This window comes from Columba livia, chromosome 7 (genome assembly GCF_036013475.1).
Source record: "Columba livia isolate bColLiv1 breed racing homer chromosome 7, bColLiv1.pat.W.v2, whole genome shotgun sequence".
Classification (NCBI taxonomy): domain Eukaryota; kingdom Metazoa; phylum Chordata; class Aves; order Columbiformes; family Columbidae; genus Columba; species Columba livia.
The window spans coordinates 36,990,965-37,017,487 of NC_088608.1; the positions used below are offsets into that span (position 1 = coordinate 36,990,965).

Sequence of the window (26,523 nt, forward strand, 5' to 3'; positions counted from 1 at the left end):
TAAAGCTTTCTGTGCCCTTTTTAGGCTATCAATAATCTTTCTTTCACTGCACTGCACAATGTATTATTCCCCTGACAGCCAATGTTCACATCTTCAGTGGGTTTCCATATCTTATGAATGAATTTAATTCAGCTGGGCTGTAGGTCATGAACAGAGTCATTTGCAAAGGGAATTTTTTTATCAAAAAAGTTGATTAACTCCTAGATAAGAGATTTCAGATCACGTAATGCTACAGAGATCATGTTATTTCTTCCAGAGAAACATAAAAATAAAATATAAGCAAATGTTAAAATGATCAGGCTATAGGAGTAGGGGATGGGAAGAGAGAAAAGTAGGAGGCCATCTCATTGGTATTTGTATCTTGAATAGTTTAAAGGCATAAACACCTATATGCAGTGTTGCTTCCTCCAGTGTGGTTAAACATCAGCATTTAGGAGGCAATGGCTTATGGTCACTTGAGCTAGTTTAGCATTTGCAAACAGCAAAAAGTGACTTTGGTACTTAGTGCTTGCCTGCACCTCCATAAGCAGCCACATCTGGGCCCAGTGTTAGGCTTTGTACAGTGATCTGCATGATGAAAGAAACCTGTTTAAACCTTAACCCAGAAAATACTTTAGGGGCATTCTCAGCTGAAAGTTTCTGTTTTGCTGAATTGGGTTACAAATTAGCCCAGCCTGTCTGAAATCTGGTTAAGTGACAGCAAAGGTAAAACATAAGACTTGATTTTTTCATCAAAATCCACATAGGCAAAGCAGATTCTCTTTTAAGCAGGAGATTAAAATATACTGAAAATTGGCTCCATGACAAATATACCTAAGAGCTTCTTGGAAATGAAATAGTCATGCTTGTTCCAAAGTCTGTCTGTGGGTATTTTTTATTAATTTTTAAAATGATGAATGTGGGCTTTGAGTCAGGAATCCGAGTGGACTCAGAGTTACACCACTGCCTAGTAAAAAACAATGAAAGCTTCTGAACACAGAACTTGTTTGAAAAATAGAGTATTGGGAAAAAAAACCCACAACAAAAACAAACTAAGAAATTGTATAGGGTGGTGAGCAATCTGTATCAAATTAGTAGGAAACTGATGTTTTGTAAGTAGAAAGAGGGCTGAAATTAAGCAAAATCTTCACACAATGTTTTGATCACACCCATACTCCTGAATCCAGGATGGCTTGTGTAACTCTTGATAAACAGTCTATATCAAAGTACTGGTATCAAAACTTTTTCCTTTTACACTTTCAATGTCAAGTCTTCAATATTTTGTGATTGGTTTGGATTTTTTTTTTTTCCTGGTGGATTGAATCTGCAGCCACAAAGTGTTTGACCCCACACTGCTCTAAACAACACTCTGGATCTATTCTCTGTTGAAATGGCCAGCAGGAAAGTCAGTGAGTGATAGTTCAACCAGTTCTAAGTGTGGAGAAATGGACTTGCTTAAATATAGAAATCTTCAGTGGTATACACTGTTGGTGATGACCTGAAACACCTTCATGGGGCTAGAAGATGATGTTGGACAGGCAGGAGAAGTGTAGTTCTGGGCCAGGACTCCAGCCCCTGATGATTTACCAGGCTTTGTGGTGCTCTGCTCCTGCTGCTTTCCTCTGCCAGGACGTGCTTCTGTGCCCTCTTGGGTTTCATGGAATTTGAGAATTGTTTGTGAACACAGTCCTCTGGAGGCCTGGAGTTCAAACTTCTTGAAGCAACACTAGCTGAAGTCAGCTGTGGCTGGACTGCTGGGGGAAATTTTTTTCCTATCTAGCTTGAGTTTCCTAATTTGTGGCTATTGCCCCCCATATGTCTCTACAAAGAAGAATTTGGCTCTGTTACCTTTGCAGTTCTTGTTTTAGTTGTTTTTTAGATCATCCCTTAGCCACCTCTTGACTGGGCCCAACAAGCCAAGTTACCTCAATCTGTCTTCATGAGGTAGCAAGAGCCCATTTTGGTTGCCGGCTGTTGTTTGGCTCTGTGAGAACATATAGAAACACCGTTGTCAAAAGGCTTCAGTATCTCCCCTAACAGAGCTTGCTGCTGCCTCCGACTGGTTACTTTCTTTGGCTAAACTGTAGTCAGTCATAAACTGCAATATTCTGGTATTTCTTTCCTGGTGTATGCTATAGCAAGCTATTCTATGATTCATTCTATGATTCTAACCGATTGTCCTTGTCTGTAACTTCAAAAGGCAATGTTCTCATTGCTATTAATGCCTAGAATGTGAAGCCTAATTTCCTGTTTAATTTCTAGACAGCTTGAATGCATAGATTTTTGTGACGCTTAAGTTTAGAACACAGCTTAAGGTATGAGCAAGCATTTGTGGTATTTGTCTGGAGTATCACTGGGTTTTGCCAGTTACTACTAACTGGTAATTGCTTGTGTACTCAGAGAAACGTCTGTACAGATCTTTGCTGTGGGCTGGTGCTGCGGTTAGTATTTCATATAAGAAAATCAGACCGAAGCCTATCTAATTTTTTACAGGATTTCTAGTTCTAATCTCTTTTTGATAAATCTGATGTTAGACAATTATTTGTGTGGCATGCAAGCTATGCAGTATGTTTTGTTTGTTTCCCTACTTGTCATCAAATGGGTTGTATTCCTGTTCTGGTTTTACTACTGTGTGGCAGATCTCTAGGTCTTGGCACTTAGAGGTTTGATTCTTATTGCTAGATCTTCTCATCCCATTTCAGCAGCGTGTACGGACCTTGTTTATTAAGCCCTTTTGAATCACTGGTGTATTTTGGCCTTAGTGTAAATGGAGTGAGTGTGTGTTCTTTTTTTATGTCCAGAGCTTTCTGCTTCCACTAGAAGGTATGAGAAACTGCAGTTGCTTATCAGGACTGTTCTTTCTTTCTTTAATAAAGAAGTTTCCTTATCTCTCCTTGTCTACTAGTTGTCATATGCGAGCAATTCTGTCACCAGGGGCATATTTGGAGTTTTTCCCAGAAGTAAATTTAGGTGCCGTTAGTCACAAGTGGCTTCATCACTGACATTTATTTTATTCATTAAAAGAGGTAACATTTTTTTGTGGCAAATGTCTTTTCAAAACGTGTGTTACATACATTTGGAGCAGGTATTTTACAAGTGCAAACTAAGCAATGTTGGTTAGAAAATGAATATATGTTTTTGAAAATGTAACTCGGTAACAGGTGGCACTGGAAATGCAAATGACCTCTGTAAAGAATGTGACTATGAACCAACCTTCCATATTTCTATCCAGACTGAAACACTGCAAGAAAATAATGAAAAAACCCAAACTGATTAATATAGTACATTAAAAGATAACTGTTCACGTCCTGTGGGCAGGTCATCTCACTTTAGCCATTCAGTGCAGTTTTTAGAGAGCTTCTGATTAATTTCAATGGCATCCAGGATATTTATATCCAGACAACTATGAGTTTTTGAACGAGGCGATTCATTGCCACTTGAGTGCTGCACTGGTATCTCTGTGCTCAAGAATAAAGTAATTGGTTCTTCCTAATTTCCCACCCCCCTCACCCCCTCCCTTCCACAAGGCCTCCCAGGCAGTAACCAAACCCTTCTCACCCTCAGGCACTGCAGGCAGAGCTGAGTCTCACGCTGCCTATGTAAAAGAGCAGTTCAGTGAAACGCTTTCATAAAACTGCTGTTAACACCTAAGAAAGCAAGCCTATTATGGGATGCATTTCTCCCAGTGTGCTACAGCCAGATCTTATGGGGAAAAACACTTTCACAGCGTGCTCTTCCTTGAAGGTGAGCGGGGTTGTGACATGGGCTCTCCTCTCTGTTCTTGCTCAAAGGCTGTTTCTTGCCTGCAGCTCTTGGGAGAAAAGGGCTTTGAGTGTGTTCGCCTCAAGTGTCCATATGTAGTTTGTGCATAACTTATTGACAGGGACGTCTGCCTTCCTGAATGAAGAGTTTATGGATCATGGAAGGGGGGGCTGGCCACTTGGGCATCCTGGGGTGTATTAGAAGAGGGGGTGGTCAGTAGGTCAGAGAGGTTCTCCTGCCCCTCTACTCTGCCCTGGGGAGACCACACCTGGCATATTGTGTCCAGTTGTGGCCCCTCAGTTCCAGCAGGACAGGGAACTGCTGGAGAGAGTCCAGCGTGGGGCAACAAAGATGATGAAGGGAGTGGAGCATCTCCTGTGTGAGGAAAGGCTGAGGGAGCTGGGGCTCTGGAGCTGGAGAAGAGGAGACTGAGGGGTGACCTCATTAATGGTTATCAGTATGTAAAGGGTGAGTGTCAGGAGGATGGAGCCAGGCTCTTCTTGGTGAAAACCAGTGATAGGACAAGGGGTAATGGGTTCAAACTGGAACACAGGAGGTTCCACTTAAATTTGACAAGAAACTTTTCCTCAGTGAGGGTAACAGACACTGGACCAGGCTGCCCAGGGAGGTTGTGGAGTCTCCTTCTCTGCAGACATTCCAACCCGCCTGGACACCTTCCTGTGTAACCTCATCTGGGTGTTCCTGCTCCATGGGGGGATTGCACTGGATGAGCTTTCCAGGTCCCTTCCAATCCCTGACATTCTGTGATTCTGTGGTCTTTCGAAGTGAAGTAGTACACTTGGACCAGACAAACCCCATACATTTTCAGTAAGGAACACCATGATAGAGGCACATAAAGCATTTAAAAAAGTTTTTAATTTTTATTCTTTATTTTTTATTAGCTCAGACCACTCAGCCTTTGAAATGCCCATTTTTCTTTCACAAATGTACCTTTTGAAACCTGTTCTCAAAGAAGATGCTACAGAAGTGACACTAGAGTGGAAATTCTATTTAGTAAGTTTATGCTTAAATAATAGCTTCTGGAGAGACCATGGTTTGATTTAACAAGGTCCTTTTTCTCCTCTTCTATTCTTAATGAGGAGTGCCTAAAGAGCAGCATATTTCACAAAGAATTATAATATTTTTGTATGCTTGTGTGTAGGGTTGTCATAAACATACCAGATGAGCAGCTCTGTCTAAAATCAGAGCTCTCTGGGACAGTTCCTGTTCTAGAGATCTGATGTTTGAAGTGAAAAATACCCACCCAAACCAGAGGATGGAAAACCAGAGCAAAATATAATGGGACCTGAACCTTTACCTGCCTTTCCAGCCCTCTGATCCAACAGCCCGTGGTCAGGATCCTGCTGTGTAAGGGAATTATTTCTTTCTGTGAATGGTGGAGGACACTATAATAGTCCCAGTTTCTTGGAATTGCTTTCTCGTTACACAGAAATCCATTGTTGTGCCACCCTTACTTAGACTGAGGCATTTTGATGAGGGAATAGATCTGGGGAGGAAATGGATTGCCAGAATATGTCAAATGCTTACATAAATATATGAACGGAGTATGGAGGCTTAGACTGTTGTCCTTGTATTTCAAAAGTAACTTGAATTTGCTCTTGGACAGTGCTGATTGAGACTGCTTAACATGACCACGAGCACTACTACAGCAATTTCTGTACAGTCATTCTCTAATTGTATAGTTATTGGTGTGTTTCGGAGCAAACTAGACTGCTCTAAGTTGCATTTCAGAAAGAGATTCTTGTTAGGAAGAGAAACATCTCTTTACACAAGCTGAAGAGATGAGTGGAAGCGTACTTTGTGTGACCGCACTAAGGCTGATAGTCAGGCTCTGCCAAACTTCAGTGCTATGGACAGTTGGAGTTACCATTTTTTAATTCCTCTTAAATTAATGCTTGCTCAAATAGCACTGAGTTTGAGGTGTCTAGATGCTTTTCATGCTTGAGAAGAAACTGGCCATCATCTTAGCTGGGATAGCCAAGCAGTCAAAAGTACTCTGTGTCACTATGTAGCTGGACACTGTCCAGGTTAGACTGTGTGGGGACTCTTCCTTTCTGCAGAACAGACAAAACTGATATTATGGAACCACAATGTTAACGGTCTGTAATGAATGAGTGTGTCGTAGGCTCACACCTCGGCTCTCGGTTCATGGCTGTAATGACCTGTACTTGAATGGGTATCTACAGGGCTTCAAGCAACAGGCAAAGACGTAGGTAGTGCAGGTGAAAACCTATTGCTTCACAGTCCCAAAAGCAAATTCAAAGCGTGTATTTGCTCTGCTGACTGAGGAAATCTGTCAACATATGATACATGAACCAGTAGAGAATATAAGTGGTGCAGTGTTATGCTTATGAATTCTGAGAACTGGACTTGCACCAGATTTGTTCTGGTTTCTGCCTCTTCACAGTTGTCGCCCAACAATGTGTATCCCGAAAAGGACTGTGTCCTGGTGCTGGGCCAGCAGCTCTGTGTGGGGACTGCTGGGAGACTGAGGCATTGGTTAGATCGGTGCTAAGAGCAGGGGGTACAAGGGATGCTGGGCACAGCTGTGTCCTGCAAGCAAGAGCAGGTAAAAATCACGGTTAGCTCCCTCCTGAGTTACCAGCTTTGGTGGGGAAATCCTTGTGCTGGCTCAGAGTGTCACACTGAAGCTTGTTATGCTATTAGTGGTGAAGATGAGGGGTGTCCTGTGACTTGTGACAAAGCCAAGCTCTTTGCTCTTGTTAAAATTTTAAAAGAGACTGGCACTCAATTATTTGGTTTCTGCAAACGAGAGCGTTCTGAATTACGCCACCTTCAGCAGTTCGTGGTTGCTCAGAAATAATATGTGTTAAGTGAATGTCTGTGCTGGTCTGACATGGAGTCCTTGCATTACACACTTCCACTAAGTCACTTATTCCAGAAACCTGCAAAAATGCAAGGATGTACTCTCATGCTTGCCGAGTTCTGAAGAGTAAATCTCTGAATTACAGTATGTGCAGCTCTAAGATGATTTTTTGGTGACCTTTTGATTTCAATAGCATTGGTTTGAGTATCACTGCTAGTAAAATTCCTGGTTACTTACGTAATTTTTTTCTTCAGGCTTTCTGAGGGCACCTAAACAGTCTCTCTTGTATTTCTGATGGATGATTCATGTTGAATTAATTTTTCAGCTCCTGTGGGTAGGAATCTGTAGTAAGTTTTTTTTCAGGTTTGTACATGACTTGCTGTCATGCTGTGTTAGTTTTCTTCTCAATAGTAAGTGCCACAGCAAGATCATTCTTCACTATTTCGTGCTGTACTTGTAGAAGTTTTCTGAAAACAATTTTAAGAATTTGTCTTGTAAGATCAGAAGCAGACACGCATCTATCTAGATATTTCTTTTGTGTTCATACACTGCCAAAGGCTTAACTCCTATTTTAGGAATGACTGTCTACTATAATTATAGCCAAAATGTTGCATGTTCATATTGACGTTTCAGAGAAATCTTCCTATAGCCAAATGACAGGAAATAAAAGTAGATGATAGTGGGTCCGTTAATGGCAGTGTTCCCTCATGCTGTAGCTCTAAATGAGAAACATGAATTGATACATAGCCTTGAGAAATTATATTAAGGCAAAGGTGTGTTTTGTTTCCCTGTCTGGAGCTGGAGAAAGCAAAAAATATGGGTAGTTATTTAGGAACTGTGTCATGCACACATTTATTTTTCCCAGGCCGGCTTCACTAGAGTTAGTCTGGCAAAAAATAAACACAAAAACAAAAAGGGAAACTGAGTTTCATTCAGTAAACCATTAAAATGACCATATTATTTGGTTATTATGAGGCCTTCAAGATGTTTTTTAAATAATTATATCATTTTAAACTTTTTGTAATTATCCAGATTTTTGAACTGCAAAAGGCTTCCCTCAAACCAACACACACATACAGGTCTTGTTCAACTCTGTGAAGGCAGCAGGTGGGTCTAGAGAAGCCCCAGTAACCCCCCTGGTGTGTGCTCAGCCCCAGGCCATTTCCAATACTATAAAGGTGGTGATACCCCCAACACAGAAATTAAATAAAATGGAGAGGTAAATAAGGAAAAAATGATTGCAAATGAAAAACTACCCCATTCCATGTTCATGACATTTTTAATACTCATCTTGCTAAGATGCAGAACAAGGACTATTGAATTTCCATTCATTAGCAGCCAACAAGATATGAATGAGTATTAACGTCAAACAAAAACTGATTTATAACATCAAGTTGTGCACTTAAAAAATAATTACAAACCATTATTAAAAGAGTAACAGTGGAAGCAATAATGAATATAAAACATGACTGATTAGGCTTAAAACATAACTTCAACTACTCTATGGCATTTCCTCAGACATTTGTCTTAAATTTGGTTGTGCAATACCCATCTTTGCATAGTAAAGGAAAATTGGTTAAACTCCAGTCTTAAGTAATCTGCTTCTTTTAACATGCACCTATACAGCTGTGAATTTGCCCAGGCGACGTCTCTGTTAGGAGGATCAGCTCAAATCAGTGAGATCATGCAGCAAACTGGAACGAGCTACACAGTTTCTTGTCCAGATGAATAGATAAATAATGGAGGAAATGTATAGTGGATGAAATGGAGGCAGTGCTGACCAGGTCTTCTTTTGATGTTGCTTTGTGATGAACAAATTAACACTAAATGCATGTGTACTTCCTAAAGCACAGCAAAGGTGGGACGTAGCACATCAACACCTACCAAAACCAGTTCTCTGCCACCACAGCCTGTACCTGCTCTGAGCTGCGTTGTTCACGTGTGTTGTGTGCACACAGGGCAGAAAACAAATGTGTTCTTCACATACACACAATGGCTGATGCGTGGGGAACGTTAATTCAGTCAAGAAATCGTAATTCCTATGAAACTGCTGGTGTAAATAAAAAAGTTACTCCAGCACTGAACATATGTACATAGTAGTTGGGGACCACTGTGGTCTGATTTAAAACATCACATCACCCACTAACAACATTGTTTGTGAAATGCTTCTCAAAGGTTTTACTACACAGGTAGTTTATGTATATCCAGTTGATTGTACTTATTTTCATTTTTGGTAACTGCTGGAGTTTCTGTTGTGGGTTACAGTTGCTTTGGAAGCAGAAGCCAAGCAAAGTTCAGGATTACGTTCCCAAGCAAAGTACTTTTTAAGAAGACAGGTGCCAGTATTTTTGGTTTGCCATAAAAGTTTTGTCACTAACTTCATTCTGCTTGAAGCCAGGCAGGATTTTTTTCAGAATAAGATTTATAATATATTTCAATGTATACTACCTGTGTGCAGCACCTTTAACTCACCACATAGTAAGTGTTAATGTGATTATGTTAAAGCTGTTTAAAAACATTTAATAATAACTGTCACCCAAAACAATACATTGCTGCTTTCTTGTGAGACTGTTGGATTGACCATTTATCATAAGAAATATAATGCAAATAAGATATTGTAACTCATAGGAACTCTGCAGCATTTTGTTAATGATTTGGCTTTTAAAGCTAACTCAGAAAATGGATTTCCACTGAACAAAGACAGAGTAAGCAGTATAACTGGATTTCTGTTGTGACTAATAGCCAACCTTTAGATTAAAGCCAAATCACAGAAGTTTTAAATTCTGATTATCAGATGCAACAATGAAATGTTCAGCTCACTTCAATTACATAAACTGAACTACCTAAGTTTTAAATCAAGATGAAAGGGATGAACCAGACCATACAGCTTGAATACTTTAAGGGAGGCCTGAACTAGACACCTTCATACCTTTCTAGGGGAAAAGTGCTGCCTAGCACCTCTCTGCAAAAATCTGTTTGTACATAAGGTGTATCTAAAAGTAATTACAGCACACAACCCCCTGAGATTTGATGGGATTTTGTGCACTCTGTGACGGTAACTAGCTCTCGATGGCCAAGGCTCAGAGTATTAATTTTGCATTATGCTTTGAAGAGTGAGATGCATCAGGAGATCCAGGGAGTGAGTTACACAAGTCAGTCACCCTTGTGAGCCAGTTTGGGTGGGCACAAGGCAAGGAAAGAATAACTAGTTCCAAGCTTTTAACATTTGTGAGTAATTTAAGGCTTAAGTCTTTAGTTCACAGGATCTAGACAGGAACAAAAAATAGCTATAGTTTAAAAAAAAAAAAAAGCTTGGCACTTCTGTGATTACTTTGAGAAGGTGTCACTTATCTTACATTATATTATGGAAAATCTGTATAACAGCCAAAAAGAGTAATCCAGACTTGTAGTCAATACATAGATATGCATTTATACATTTTAATAGTTTTTGGTTTCAAGCATACAAACTTTAGATCACATCGGTTTGGTGTCAGAACTCCCTGCATCTGCATGCTATTATCTGCCTTTTTTGAGCAAGCCCAGAACATCCACTGTACAACATGCTACAGAAAAGAAAAGGGAGCAAAAAAACCCAAAACCAAACCCAACATCAAAAATAGATTTACATAAAGAATAGAACCTTTTCATATGGAAATCCTTTTCTCTCATATATATATTTATATATAATCTGTGAAAATGATACGTCAAAATCTTATTTCCATATTTACACTTTTTCCTTCTTGGAAGATTTACATCCATCACTTGACAGCTTCCAAACCCAACAGCCTCCTGGCCCAGGAGACCAAAACAAGGTGGACAGTGGGCCCCCCTGCGCAGGGAACCCCGCAGTCCAGCGGCAGAACGTGCTGCCTGGCTGGAAAAGCTCTCGGAGCCTGGAATCAGCTTCCCAGAGGTTTTTTGTGTCTATCGGGCTGCAGATTCTGCCTGGGGTCAGCTTGGTTGGTTGTATGTGAGCCATGCAGGTTACCCTTCTGGAATTAGCTCCTCATGCCACTGGAGTTGGATAAGAAAAAGGAAGTCATGCGAACTCAAGTGAAGTTAGAGTGCCAGCAGGCTGGGGAAAAAAATCTTCTATTTTGTTGGTTTGGAACAGTTCTCTTATTGCACTTGGTCTGTGTGTCTCCTCCTTTGTTTGAGGAAAGAAAAGAAACCACCTGATTTTGAAACAGTTTGCTTGTAACACTTGTCAGTTAATGTTAACAAGAGAAAGGTGAATGAAGTATTTCAAACTTATCTCCGAAAAGGACAGTCTTCTACCATCTCAAATCCTAACAGTGTATTTATTGTTACTATTTCTCACGTTCTTCCTTACTGATTTAGTTCCTGTGCAGCTACAGCAAAGACACCATACCCAAAATCCAGTAGTGCAAGAAGCAGCTTTTGAGTCGCATTTCTTCAGATAGGGCCTTGTTGAGTTGGATCGAACCTTCGTTTTTTGACATTTCTTCCAGGTTGCATCAAAAGGAAATGAAAAGAGAAAAATGCAAGGCATTAGTTACATATAACAGGAACAAAACCATTGCCAAGGCCATAGTAAAGTAAAAGGCTCACGTTGAGACAGTCCAACAAGTAATGTCTCTAAGGTACAACAATTTAAGGAATTTGGTTGCATGCTTTCTGTAGCATACTATCAAGTATTAGTTTCCTTATGCAGTTTCAAGATCATGCTGGCATACCAAATTCAATTATTCCTGTAGTAGTTCAAGTGGTGCTCTGAATTTGTAGAAACTTTCAGCCCACAGTGCCATGTGTGTCCAGCAGGCCAAGAAAGCATGCACGTACCTAAAGGGAATGAGTCAGAACTGCCAGTGCTGGAAATATAACACAGAAGCAGATGGAGACTTGGGTTCTCCGAGCTGGCTACACCAGAATTTAGTTTAAGTATTGCAATGTGATGAAAGAGTGAGTGCCTCTGTGAGCTCTTACCACACTACTGACCGTAACCGCTGTGAATCTTAGTAAGGTGCAAAACAGAGCCAAGACACTGCATTCGAAGGAGACTGGACAGTTTTGTAAATGTTGTGATTAGAATTTAATGTTACTAGTGGATAGCAAGCTGGCTGGTGAGATCCAGTCTCCTGCGATACTGATATCCTATTTCAAACAGCAAGACAGTAGGAAGCAACAACAAAAGTTAGGTGCAACCTCCCCAGTATCTGGCTTTATGTGGGGCATCAAGCAAGGGGCTCATGCATTTAGTTTTAACACTGGGCATACGCACCACTACTGCCACCAAACTGACATGCAAAGAATACAGAACAGGAATTCATAAATTCCCTAAAGCTACATACCAAGCCCAGGATTTTCTGTGCTCTGCAGCCCTGCTAACTACTACCCCTGCTACAGTATTTAGAAATGTACTATACACAAAGTTTGCCTAGTGGTTGAAGAGACTGATGGGTGTAAGCAAAGGCAACTTATTTTTTTAGAAGACTTCTAGGTACTTCTTGAGTATCCTTTGTTTTGTTCTTGGGTACCAGAGCCTGCAGTTTTGCAAGGTGAATGCTTAAGAATTGCTGGTTTCTGAAAGATCACGATGCTCATCTTTCAATAATTTTCTTTATATTAGTACTGTACTAATGCTCCTTTTGAATTAGGCTGACATTACTTCAATATCCTCCTCTGTACTACAGGAAAATTTGAGATAAGCAAATTTATATTTTCAGGCCAACCTGAAGAGCTGCAGGATCGGAAGTACAAATATAATGTAATTTTGTTAAATGGGAGTTAAAACCTGCTTTGTGTCTGCTCATCATGCCAGTTTCAATAGGGAAAGGACATGTCTGCTTCTCTTCCCCTCCGCCCCCCCCTTTATGTACTGTCTAGCATACTTGAACTCAAACACTACCCATGAGCAACTAATTAGTCAGTCTCCTTAAAACAAATCATCAATGCATATAAAAAAATCCAGGTGACGCAACTTGCCTTCCTACCCTACGGAAAGTACCATATTCCTGTTCACTTCAAGAGGACAAGTCATTAAACATCCACTGAATTACATTCTGTTATCTGAGCTTATTTTCATTAAAGAAATGGACTTTATAATTCTTATAAAGTACAAGATACAGAGGCCAGGAACTATGCTAGCTTCCCAGTACAACTCTTAGAAGAAAACTCTTGTGACTTTTATCCTATCAGGTGTTTTCTAACCTGACCTCCACCAGTGCACTATTTCACTGAGGACTATTTGGCTCCCGCAGCAGCTGGGCTATGGGACACCAGGCAATGCTGTGCCCTCACCATACATTCTGCTATCTGTCCATCTAGTTACTCATTGCCTAGTACGCACTACAAGGAACAAGATACTAATCAAACCACTACTTTTCTTCACTTAGGATATTCTGCTAACAGTGTTGTTTAAGAAAGAAATAGTGAAGAACTAAAGAATATTTAAAATAAAAGCCTGAAATAGTCCCTGAAAGGTGGAACATCAGGTATAGTGTCAATAAGAGAACATGGTACACATGGGCAAAGCATTAGGAGGAGCCCAGCACATCTCTGCTGTGATCGCAGTCAGGTCTTATCCTACAGGAACTGGAGTTCAATTCTGATTCCCCAACCTCCGCTGACAACTTTATCCCAAATTACCAACCATTTTAATACTAAAATGAAGACAGAAGTCTTACTTAAATTGACAAATAGAACCAGTCTCTGTCTTCCCCAAGCAAATGACAATAAAAAGGAAAGTAGGTGAGTCCTGGATATCTGCACCTCTTGATAGCTGTGTATTACAGCAGTACAAGGTTCCTTCCAGGGTGCTCCAGTAACCTTATAAAGGCAGGGGCAGAAGAGTCCTCTGTGGAAGGACACACAGGAGAATGATGCTGTTTCCCAGTTCTGTGCTGGTTTATGTGGAAGATCTTAGAACATTAACTTCTTTGTGCATTCGATGTTTTAATGCCTCTTTAAACAACAAGGGTCAGCCTTTCGGTCTGTAATTCAACCAGAAAAAATGTCTCTAACAGAAACAAAATTAGAGGTGATTCTGAATCAAAACCCCACACCATTCTACAGCACATCACTGCCTCTGTGACATGGTCATCTTTACAAACGAAAAATATTTCAGAAAAGTAGTTTCAAAAAAGGCTGGATGTATATAAAAAATACCTTGTTGTAATTCTCTGCACGGTTTTTTTTTGCAACTAATTAGAAATGTGGTTGGACAATATATTAATTGCAAATCTATGCCTTTCTCTGTGTCACTTTAAGTATTTAAGTAAAGCTTTATATTTAAGATTTATCCCAAACCAGTATTATAACCACTTCGAATAGCTGATGTATTCACAGGCCTTCCTAAAGCATAGTTCAAATTTTGAAGGAGAGATTAAATAAATTATTTTTTGCTGCAAAACTGATTAAAATTACCGAAACCAGGGACTAAAATTAGTAGCTTAAAATAAGACATCAACCTCCCATTTATTCTAGTAGTTTGGGAAAAAGTGAGAAAATATCTCACGTGTTTGATTCTGATGCCGATGTTTGCGTAGCGGTGACTGTATTTGGGTCACGATAGAGGCTTTATGGAAACTCTGGTAACAGATCCAATCCTCCTTCCTCACCAAGTTGCCATTAGCATTCTACTGCCTTATCGTACAGAACATTTTGAGGTCTAAATGCATCTATACACACCAGTTAAAAACCTGGCATCTGTCTGGACTGGCTAAGTCTTGGGTCTGTTCATTAATCCTCCATTAAAGGGACAGAAAACCATGCAACTCCTCAGCTAAAACACAGTTGCTGGAACCAGAACTGTGCCTGTTATCAACTCTTCTCTGGCAACCACTTTTGCATTCTGATATAACAAGTAGCAACTTTTCATATGCATCTCCACATCACTCTTACTAGCATTGCCTCTTAGCAGCGGTGGTTTATTACTAAAATTTGCTTTAATACTGTTAAATTCAGCAACAAAAGCATTTAAATGAGTTATATTACTGCAGAAGCTTTGCAAAAGTAAGTGAATATATGCTAAGAAAAAAGGGAGCACAGGCTGCTGAGACACTGAATCTAGCCAATGCATAGAAGAACTACCCTAATGGTAAAAATGTCCTTCCTACATCAGTCCTACATTACACACTGTATCTTGAAATCTTGCCACATCAAAGCAAACTTCACACTTCACGAGTGTCTGTTCCTTACCCAGCAGCGTTCAGGCAGAAATATGTAGGGCTCCCCTACTGCAGTCTGAACAGCACCAGATTGACAAGTACTGCGCAAAGCTCAGCTGAAGGAAAAGCTACTTCTTAACAAGGTTTCCACCCGCAGCCTTTAAGACACCTGAAACTGACAGTTAACTTTTTTCTTTCCTATTCTTATCCACACATTAACTTGATTAGAAAGTTAACCTAGTGGAAGTTTGTTTGGTTTTGTATCTATTTTACTTTGTTTCTCCAAACTTTCATCAAGCTTTCTTTTACACTTCCCCTCCAAACTCCCCCCACCCCCCATCTCAGTTCATGAACAAAGTTTGCTTAGTTGCAGCTTACGTTTGATATGGACTTGACACCACAGTACCGTATGTTCATATGAACATCTGATAACCTGTGAAACAGAAATCACATCTCCCAGTTTGTAAAGCATTAGCTACCTTCTCTCGTATTTGCAGAGACGAAACATATCACTTCTTTAAAAAGGAAAAGTTAAAATCCTCTTTATTATCCTCATCTCTCCCTCCAGATACATCTAAAGCAAAGTATCAGAGGGTCTACATGTGCTCGCCCTCTTTTGTACACCAGCCAAAAAGCCTTTTTGGTTCCCCACTGACCCCAGAAGAAACATGCACTTCAAGCTGTGAGCTAGGCCAGGCCAGTGGATTTGAGGTTCTGCTACAGAATAAACATTTGTATCTTGCTCTTTCGAGAGTAAGAGCATCAGGAGACATTGCCAATACAGATCCTCTATAGGAATAACAAACGTCTACATTTGGGGAAACAAATGATACCAGGATGCAAAGCTGAACAACTTGTGGGAGTAGTCTGGGAGATGTGGAACACAAAGAAGAAATAATCAATCAATTAAATACTGTGTTGTTCCAGGCAGACAGGGATTCTTGTAAACATTGGTAGAGACCCCAGCACTGCTGGAAAAGAGCAAAGGCTCTTATGGCACAAGGTGGCTTAAAAAGAGGAAGAAACTGCCTAAAGTTTTTCTATTTTAATGACTTGTACTGTCTTTTCAACAAATGACCTTCTGCAATACAAACGTATTATTTTGGGATGAGTACTCTGTGGCTGGAAAGGAAATGAATTGCTAAGTAAGACATATGTCTCTGATAGCAGAAAACTAGTCCAAAACTATAATCTGTCATTCACTATTTCCAACAAAACTCAGCTTGGTTAATTCCCATGGGAACTCACAATATTATTGTTTCTTACGTTGTTGCTTTATATGTGTGTACAATGTTGTTCTCAATAAATTAAATATTCTAACAGAAATGTTAATTAATGCAAGCCTTGCAGAAAAGTTGGCTGTATTATGTAAAAACCTTATCGCAGTGAAGTGCAGGGAAAAAAACCCTCAGTTATGCAACTAACTGAAATCTTGTATTGCTTCTATGCTTTATCTAGGTTAAAAGACAACTCTCCTATAATACATAGGAGGATACAGTGGAAAAAATGTACTTGTATTAGTTAATACTATAGAATATGTCCGAGTATTACAGAGAGGCTGTAAGAAAGTGTTATTCCCAGACTAGGCCTTTACACACAAGAAATTTTTCAATTGTTCAAATGAAAAGAACCCCCGTTCCTTCTTGTGTTAACACCAGGTGTGAATCCATGCCTGTCGCTGCGTATTCTGAAATACACACACCTCATTTGAATTTCTGCCCTTAAATATAGATTTAATTAAACAATAAAAAAATGTATAAATATTATTTCACTGTTGATAAATATGGAAAATACAAGTCTCGGCCACCTGAGACACAATGCAAAAGATATATAGCACTGAATTAAAATTACTCTGTTTAGTGCTGCCCTGTAGTAACTTCTAAGTACTGGAGGCTGACCTAGGGGTATTTATTGTACAAGTAAGTGGATTTAATTTATTTAACTGAGAAGAAGCTGTAAGAAAAAAATACAGCAGTTCAAGATAAGTCTATCAGCAGGAATCAGAAAGGTTTATGACGCCCATACACCTATGCTTAAAGACAGATGTTTGGCTATATTTTGTATTTCACCTTTTCTTCCTAAAGCAGGTGAGGAGCCCTGAACCCACTGAACACACAGCTCTGCAGCTCCTGCGGCATCAAGGAGAAGCAGCATTTGACCTTTGTAAGTGAATGAACAGATAAATATGACCTGATCACTCTCTTCTACTTTGATAGGCTTCTTAATCTATTAGGGAATAATTTTTTTAATTCTCACTTCAGACATAGAAAATTAATATTTGAATTATTATAAAAACCTGATTGAGGAATTATGGTTTATTGTTGTATTACGGCTTAATCTTGATAAATATTTTTGAAAAGAAATAGCAGCTTGAATACCATGAGAAATTACTTGTTCCTGTGCCTAACGCTTCTGTGATTTGTATGGTTTTAAACATTGATTCTAAATTTATATCTACAATGCATGTAGACTTGACACTACAAAAAAGGGCAAGAATTAAATACTTTTGTACAAGACTCTCTCTAACAGTCACAAGCAAAATAACTAGTATGTTACCCTCCATAGTTATAAAAAGCATTGAACTAGAATAGGGTGAGAAATGTTTTCATTGTCCAGGAATCAGTTCAAGATTTCAAAAGGTTCTCTCTAAACCTGAATTTTTAAAAAATATTTTGAATTGATAATTTAAAAAAAAGCTGTAACCACAAACCAAAGTTTGCTCTGGCACTTCTGAGTCAACTGTGTCAACACATTTGTTACTCAAAACTACTCAGCTATGGCCACCACTTACCATGTAGTCTTTAATTATAAAAAAGTTTAGCAGTTTTAAAGAACTGCTGCATTCAAAATAAACGCCCCTGAAGCCATGTATCTTTGGGCATTTTTAACCACTGTAGTCAACTTCTGAGAGCAACACTACTTGTTGGAAGTGAAATGAAGGACCTTGTTCCCTAAGTGTTAGGGTGAACCCAAACAGTTAAATTCCATTCTTTTATTGTTCTTCAACTTTGCACCCTGATGATATCTGCTAATTTCAAATCAAATTTCCTCCTTTTGTTCAGTGTAATATTTATAGCAGTTTGTTATAGGTTGGCAGGGGAGTTAACTTAGAAATCTTGTAGCAGGAACTCAAAATTTCGTGATGTAAGCAAGAATTAGAAACGCCATCGCCACTGAAGAGAAGACATGCGGCATTGCTTACTTAAAGCCCCATCCTGTCCCCCCAAGGACAATAGCTGCTACCAGGATGGCACCAGCGATGGAGCCTATTATAAGATTGGTGGCACTAGGACCTGTGATAAAGGATTACGGTAAGACAGACATAAGAACCAACCACTTTTTTCACATTAAGTGAAGCAACTGAAGGATAGTCAAACAATTCAAGGAATACAGACAACACACAAGGTGATGTCTCTAGACAATTTCAGCAAGCTCCATGTACTTTTCTTTAACAGTAAGAATGAACAAAGCTGTTGGTCTCTGCATTGTGCCATGTTCACTTCTACCATAGATAAAAATCTAGTGTTAGACAGTAAATTCCTTTGTGACTTACTCCACTATCTAGTGAATGAACTGTCAACCGAGGACACTAAGATATTGGTGAATAATTCCTTAACTCAAAGCAAAAAACTACGAATGCTTTATGTTTTATGACTACAGAAAATGAGAAGGGAAAAAAAAAACCACAAACAAAAAGCCTTTTTTCATGGAGATCCTGAAAGGTGGTAGGTATTTTAATATGAGCTGAGAGCATCTAGAACCACTTGCTAATCAGAGTCCAGACTTGCTACAGTTACGTCAATGCTAAATGTACAAACAATTGTTTGACAAAAGCAAAGGATTATACAAGGAACAAAAGTTGAAATAAAAGCTGTATTCCCATTAAGCTTTCCAAACATCAAAGCATCTCTGCAACATCCTCAAGAAGCTACTTAACAACAAAGTGGGGAAGGGTGGAGCAGGAAAAATGAGCAACAAAAAGAAGCAGCACAGAATATGTTTGTGCAATTTTCTGAAGAGAGCAAGAGAACACCTGAATAAGATATTCATAATTGACCCTTAAGTGCTCTATTTACACAAGGTGGAGGAGAACTGACAATAGGCTTGAGTAACATTTTAATTGCTCTGTACAAAACTTTCCAATTGTGCAGTCTTTGTAAAGCTACTTGTTTCTGAGCTCAAGGCAAATGAAATGAACCCAACAGTTCTTTTGCAGCATATCACACACTTTTTGTTTAAACGTTGCAGGAATAGCCTTCAAAAACAGTTCTTACCTCCTACTGTGGTCTCCCCAAACCAAACAATTGAAATTTTCCTATTTTAAATGTCTGAAACTGAGTTTGGAAAACTGTCAGACAGCTAACATAAGGAAGGAAAAGATCAGCAAAGGAAAGAGCCAGGGCAGCTGTGACAAATCAAAGTTTTCAGCTGTTAGGTCAGTATCACAAGACCTTCTGCCCAGTCCCAGACACTACAATAAGTACATGCCCTAAGTTTTAAAATTTACTGCAGTGACCTAACTTCATCACATCCAGTACATGTTTCCCATAGCGGTGCTTTTGGAAATCATAGTAGGTAAAAGGAAACTAAGGTTTAAAAATTGCTTCCTGCACTTTCAACACAAAGAGTATAGGATTATTAAAGACTTGGACTGAAAAAGAACATTATGAGCTTTACAGATATGAGCAGTGCACAAATGCCACAAGAATAATTAAAAGGTAATTCTTCACTATTTGGAAGAATGTATCATATTTGGACTTACCTTTAAAGTCACACCTGGCTCAAATCAACAGGAGTGACACAGTGGAAGGTAAATGAATGCCAATTAAGGCTGGCTTCCAACAGCAGCCTCATGAGCTACTGTATCTGACTCAGAGGCTTCCTCTGGATTTTATCAAATGATTGCACGCAGCAGAAGGGTGAAAACACAGCAAGTAATTTATCTGGAATAAATTTCAGAAGCCTTGAAAAATTCTAAAGCTGATTTCTTTCTAGCCACAGAATGTTGTTTCTCCCACACAAGAGGTGCAATGATTAACTGATAGTGATACAGTCCTTTAGGAAGGAAATACTAAATGGCCACTTTTTTACATCCCTCTTCTTACTGTATTCCCAGGCTGTTAAATGTTTGTGGGAAGGAAAAAGTATTTCATAGTGCACATGCGTTCAACAAAAAGGAGTTTGTTCTCTCAATATAGACAATAAATATGGGTTTTATTTACTATAAATAGGGTAGAATTCAATTAAAAGTTAAACAGAAGAGGATAATACACAAAACAATTCAGCTCAGCTAATAGAAAAGTTACTAAAATTATTTTAAGTAATATATGGGTCCTGATAAAAAAACTTTTTCGATCTGACCCAATTTGATACAGTGTCAGTGGCTAAAGAAGTGATGTTCATTTTTAACACAGACACGCACAAAAAGGAAAAGCCAATGCCTGTGAGAATTAGGCTACCAGGTAACAGAGTAACCGGTAGATGGCTGTGCACAAAGGCACATCCATGCCTCTGGAATAGTTTTTAAACTGTTCCATGGTATGCCAGGAGTGGCAGTTGCTATGAATGCAGAAAACCACCTATTTTTCCTAGTAAAAAACCCAAAAAGGATACATTCAAGGTAAAGTTTCACTGATCATCAACAAGATGATAATCTCATTTCTGACTTCAATATAAAAACAAAGCCAGGGAATATTTATGATTACTGAACAGCAACCACTTGTCTACCAGAACAGAGTTCTCCAATTAATAAATTCCAGTTTTGAAATACAGAGGTTTAAGAGCATTATTGGTGAGCCATTTTAAGACCATATCTGACTGCACAGATAAAAGTACTTAAAAAATGGGGCTACTTTTAAATGTTATACCTTACCTTAAATATGTAGGGCTTGTGTTTCATACGATTTCCTTGATAATGCTTAATTACTAATAAACCAGAATTTTGCTACGAGCTCATTTTAGTTAGTGACATTTACAAAAAGTGTGAATCAGTATGTTTCAGCTAAATAAGCTTCTCAAGTCACTGGGCTCACATGCTTGATATAAATACATGTAAACTGAAAGGAAGAGGAGGGTTTTGACCCCCACCATCCTGTGGGATCATTTTCCATGCAGACAATCCCAAGGTGCGACACTCTGCTGTTCTTGTTCTTTCTATCATACTCCTGCTATAACCTGCAGACACAGATTGATTGGGGAAACTCCTGCACTGTGACCACTGGCCACACCAGCCTTTCCTGCCAGGCACCACCTACTCTGGCACAGCCATCGTATCATCTCGCGTCACCTTTTAGAACCCTGCTATAATCCTACTGGCGATGTTGGAACACACCTGAAATTTCAGTGGACTTCAGAGTGTTCCCTAAATCTTCAATCAGATACATTAATTCTTGTATAATCTATTTTACATTGGTTTGAAACTCTACTAGTTGTAGAAGAGGCAAGTTTACTGCAGATTGTCCTGCAGGTAACACTGCACTGTGGTGGCTGATGTTCTCTTTTCTTGCCTGTCACTTTCCCAGCCAAATCCTCTGGTTTAAGCTATCCTGTCCACTTTAGGATGAAATCTGGAAAAAAATGACTCTGCCATTTTGACCCCGATGATTATGAAAATAAATTCATAAAGCATTAAAAAACTACGTTATTTCAGCACTTTGAGGAAAAGTTTGCAATTTGCAAGTGAAGTGGGGAGGAAGAAGGGCAGGACCTGATGAACACAACCTCCCCTGTGGCCATGGCCAGCAACAGCCACCAGAGCCTGAAGGGCATTGGGAACAGAGAGGACATTTGTGTTCCTCTCTTGCTTCCTTTAGACCATGCAACAAAAAGTAGCAGCGCCTTGAGTGTACATTTGTATTTGGAGGAACCAGAGGACACAGAAAAGACTGACGGGATCCAGGTGACAAGAATGGATAGAAACAAAAAGAATAACGAGTTCGGTAGTGAGTGGTAAGAGGTGAGGAAAGATGAAGAAAAGCTTCAATTAGAGCAGAATTATACAGAAACAAGAACAAATGGTCAAGGATGCCGGTCAGAGTGGAGCAGATTGAGAGAGCAGGTAAGGGGAGATAAAAACAGATGTGTACATGGCAGAATGTAAGCAAAAGGCAAACAGTCCTCAACCTGTTCTGCTCTAGAAGCTGAGTCCCAAACCTCTACAATCTTCAGAGTCTTCGGTTCTTAGCAAACAGCTGTAAAAGCCACCAGTAAAACACCAATCTGATCTTTCACAAGCAGATGATCCCTTACCTTCTTCCATTTGTTTTTTATTAGTTGTCCTCTGTGAGTGCAAAGGCCCATACTCTTCTGAGAATTTAAGATGAGTTCCATGCAACTGTCCAATTCAGCAAAAGCTAAAAACGTTCTATCTAGGACTGCAAGCTCAGACACACAACATGTTGCCTACCAGAAGAACTGCCTACACAGCCTTAATTACAACTGCACCTGAAAGCTTTTTATGCAGTCTGATTGGAAATCACAAATTGTCTTGTTACAATTCCCTCTGCAGAGATCGCGCTGTCACACAACAGAGGCTGTATATAGTGTTAGGAACACAGTGAAGCTGGAAATCTCAGAAGAGCAGAATAACAGCCATCTATTCTGTAGCTTGCGCAGAGAACACAGAATGAAGAGAGTTCTTATACTGGCATTTTTATATGTGTATATATGTACATATATATACACACATACATAAATTATAGTTTAAATTGAGGTAGTGGGCTAACAAGATTCATTTCATAAAACTAGGAAAAGACAGTAAAAATTGTTTATACATATAATTTACAAATAAATTCTATACTTCAGCATTCTACTGCCTTGAGGTAACAGAATCCCAGAACACTCTGAAGCTTCACAGTAGAACTGGCTGGCTACCCTGTTATCATCAGCTTTCATCTTCCTAGCCACATCGGGTGACCTATGAGCAGACTGAAAGCCCCATAGCTTCGAATAAACTATTTCTGCATTTTACTAAATAGTCCACATTACTCATTCTATTTTGCAAACTAATCACAAACTTCCATCTTTTCTCATTATTTTTATAATTTGGTGTCATGGAAATGTTTAGACATTTAATTTTACTGTGACAATGTAAAAATTCACTTATTGTTTTATGCCCCACATTATCCCAGACAGGAGAAGGTTCAACACTGCATGAGCAAAACCACACGACAGAGACACAGTCAAATCACACGACAAATACAGTCACCACATGACAAAGCTCATGGGGAAATACACAGAGGGCTCGGCTGCGTACGGTTACCTCACACACTAGGCACCAAACAGAAAACTCAAGCTAAGAAAAGTGCTTACTCTATTCCCCACCCTGTGCCTCCAAAAATCACCCCCAAGGCCAGAATGGTCCCTGCCACTGCACCTATCAGCCTGTTAGTGGCCATGCTCACTGTGCGGAGGGAAAAGGGAAGATTCTTTAAGGAAATGATCACATATATGTCTGAAATGAAAACATGAAATAATTCCTCAAAGGAGTACATTACACTATAAGGCATCATCAGATAAACAATTCAAATCTCTGAGTAAACCTTTCCTTACCAAATATTGCAGCTTTGGTTTTCTTTGAATGCCTACAAATATTTCAATGAGAAGTTTTCCTGTAAATGTGAGCTTGTGATTCTATTATTTACTTTAAAAGGGAACATCCTCAACCTACTGCCTATTTAAAACAGCCAAAATATAAATAAATCACCAATAAGATTGCCTTTTGATCACCATATCCATAATATAACTAACCAAATGAAAACTATTTGGTAACAGTTCCATAGCAGGAAAAGAAAATAAACAACTTTCAAATTCATTCCTTTACTAGTTAGTAATATTTTCCTTTGTTACCGCATTTATCAACAGGAGTGTCTATTAATCTGTAGGACCCAAAGATGGATAACACCTTTTAAAAGGAAAAACCTATCCTAGAAAATGTGCTTCAGGTAACACTCCAGAAATTTCAATAAGTTCAGATAGTCTCTCTTAAGACACTGAGGCCTTACTTTTCATTTTTAAGGGAACTCTTTTGAGAAAAAGCATCTATATATTTCCTGTGTTAAAGATTAAAAGCCTGGTAGATTCATTGAGTCATAACAGACGACAAGAAAGCAGCTGAATTCCCTGTCTAATGGGAACTCTTCCAAGGGTCAAAAACTGTATAAGTCTTCATGCTGGATAAAGTCTGCTTTGAAATGATTTCATAATTTATTCCTGTTTTGGAAATATGCACACACACAAACACATACACACACTTGAGACATAAGTTTTATATTAAAAACCAAACAAACACTATTCCACTAGTCAAACAGAGGCAAATGAAATTGCAAATGAAGAATCTGGTGTGCATACGGAGTCCGACTGATTTCAAAACTACCAGCCGACATTCTAAAGTAATTAAAAGTTTCTGCAGTAGCCAAAAACTAACAGCAAGAACTCTGTCTGAGTTTAGAATAATTGAAGACTCATGGATTACTACCAACATAATTAAGGACCACTGATCTGTTTTAGAACCTGAAATACTGCATGGAGCCAAAAGCAACTGATGGATGATGGAAAGGTCTGAAAAGGGCAGCTGGAGTAGCAGTCAATTGTCAATTATCGTAACAATATATAAATCGATAGCAGTACTTCCTAGCTATACATGCTCTAATTGTAGTAAGAAAAATGCTTGGATTTATGGTGTGAAAAATCTTAAATCTGTTAGGTGAGTTTTCACATCATGAGTGCTCTGTTTCTGAAATGTAACAAAATTCAAATTTATTCCTAAGGAAAAACTATTTTGGTTTCTGTCTCAGACTTGTGAACAGGCATATGATACTTGAGTACCGGTAATAAGGAGAAAATACTTAATAGAAACTAATTTAGTACATTGGATCTTTACAATACAGAACACTACTTTTGTGTTCTTCTGACATCTTCTCCAAAAGGAATTCCTCTGCTTGCATGCCAAAAGAGATTATAGTAGCTGCCAGTGTTCAGGCTCCTAAATTCATTTCTGAGTGTATGTTACTTACGTAATAACAACAGTAAAAATAATACATCTTTTGAAATCATTGAGCCGCCTTGTACAAAAACACATTTTGCCTTTTTGCAGAGGACTCCATTGAAAAATGCAGTCTAAACTTCATGTCTGTACCTACTGGCAGAAATCCATGCACATACTATTCATTTAAGACTTTTTTCACAGAATATTTCTGCATTGACATCTGAATTTTAATAAACGTACTTCCATTCTGAATTAGATGAGTTAATCTGAATGACAAAAACCTCACCAAGATAACCATACCTTCTGTGTTGCCTTTCCTATAGACCTTTTTGAAGAGGAGGGAATTATTTCTGACCTACAGGACTTAGAAATGAGCAATATAAATTTCATGTACTGTCATCGTCACAACTGTAAATACTGCTCTCCTCATCCACAAAGAGAAGTAAATCAGCTCTATAGTGCTGTCCTCTGCTACTTTTTAAGGCTCTGTAATCAGCTTTCTAGTTAGGAAGGGTCTTTTTTGCTAAGGGGCAAAAGAATAAGGCATACAAGACAGAAATAGAGCCGTTCTGGAGGGACACAGCAAAATCCTGTCCTCCCTTGAAACCTTGGATATTTTAAAGAGCAATCAATTAGAGTCTGAGCTCTAAGGATGACATTTTTAAACACCTCTGTCTTCTTTCCATCCGCCTTGTATCAGTGATAGAAAAACCTGGAGCTGGGACACAGCAGAAAAACTGTATTTGGGTTTCTCAGTTGTTTATTGGGAACTCTATCAGTGAGTGTGTAATGCCAGATATATATCGTCTAATGTTGGACAATGTCCTGGTGTCAGGAAATACTTTAAAAAATTAGCACAATCCAAAAACATTCTCTGGCAAAGAAGTCAGAAAGAATGCCAAGTGATTTTCTTATGCTTTGAAAAACATCTTCTGATGAACTATTTCTTCAATAGCTCCTTTATACTTCATATGCAATTGAAATACCTACTAAATACATAGGAGTAAGAATAATCTAAGTCCTTAAAATCTTCATTTATTTCTTTTTCCTCCTATTGAAATCTCATTTCAAGGAACCAAAGCTTTTTTTTTTTCAGGAAAGACATTCCGATTTTCCTTTTTTTTTTTATGCCACAGTTCTCTGAATTAGTTAAGAACAACTAAGGGAACTGGAAATCTCTAGTAAAACAAATACTCAATTATCATACAAAAAATAAGGGCTACACTTACATTCTAATCGCAAATAAAATGATTGTAAAAAATAGGGAATAAAGGATGAAGGAAAGAAAAACAGAAAGCACATACCATTACCTACTAAACTCTTCTCCAAATTTAGGTTAGAAAAGTTTCATCAATTCTCAAAGCAGAAAGACCTACTTCTGGGTCTAAAACAGGACTGCACAATAGTATCTCTACATGCTAATTCTACTACCATGTATAAACAGAAAAATGTCATAAATACTTGAAAGAAATATCAAAACTGAAATCACACAAACCCTTGGGTCCTTCTTCCTTCTTGCCACCAGTGTCCCTGATGGGATCGTCAATGCTGCAGTCCGTCCCAGCCCAGGAGAAATTACAAATGCAAGTAGCTTCATTACTACAAACCTGGAAAAGAAAATAAATTACAGCAGTTGTTTTTTAATTACAGTTTATTAAGTTTATTTAATGTATAATTAGGTATTTCATTTAAAACTTACCCATTTATACATTGTAACAATAGCACTGAGTGTTTAGGATAAGTGTAATATACCCATAACCTGGAAGTTTGCTTTAACCCTTTAAATACAGTCAGATGGTAGGAAACACACAAGTGTTCCC

The 26,523-nt window shown here is 38.8% G+C and overlaps 2 protein-coding genes across 22 annotated transcripts in view; one reads left to right on the forward strand and one right to left on the reverse strand.

Annotated features, from left to right (window-relative positions):
• DYTN (dystrotelin) overlaps positions 1-26,523 on the forward strand; it is an 80,837-nt gene that overhangs the window by 39,347 nt on the left and 14,967 nt on the right. For 5 of the 13 annotated variants that reach the window (XR_010473807.1, XR_010473814.1, XR_010473804.1 and 2 more), the window contains one exon: positions 16,803-18,029. The gene's annotated coding sequence lies outside the window, so the exon portion shown is untranslated. Of the gene's footprint in view, positions 1-16,802; positions 25,797-26,523 lie in introns of those variants that run through there. The other 8 variants (XR_010473808.1, XR_010473810.1, XR_010473809.1 and 5 more) reach the window with 8 other exon arrangements.
• ADAM23 (ADAM metallopeptidase domain 23) overlaps positions 6,844-26,523 on the reverse strand; it is a 120,766-nt gene continuing 101,086 nt past the window's right edge. For 2 of the 9 annotated variants that reach the window (XM_065069418.1, XM_065069419.1), the window contains exons 30-33: positions 26,199-26,310; positions 17,921-18,011; positions 15,097-15,151; positions 7,850-11,054 (exon numbers count right to left, since the gene is read on the reverse strand). In XM_065069418.1, coding sequence (XP_064925490.1) covers positions 10,872-11,054; positions 15,097-15,151; positions 17,921-18,011; positions 26,199-26,310 — 441 coding nt within the window. In that variant the 3' untranslated portion in view covers positions 7,850-10,871. Of the gene's footprint in view, positions 6,918-7,849; positions 11,055-15,096; positions 15,152-17,916; positions 18,012-23,028; positions 23,120-26,198; positions 26,311-26,523 lie in introns of those variants that run through there. The other 7 variants (XM_065069420.1, XM_065069421.1, XM_021289730.2 and 4 more) reach the window with 7 other exon arrangements.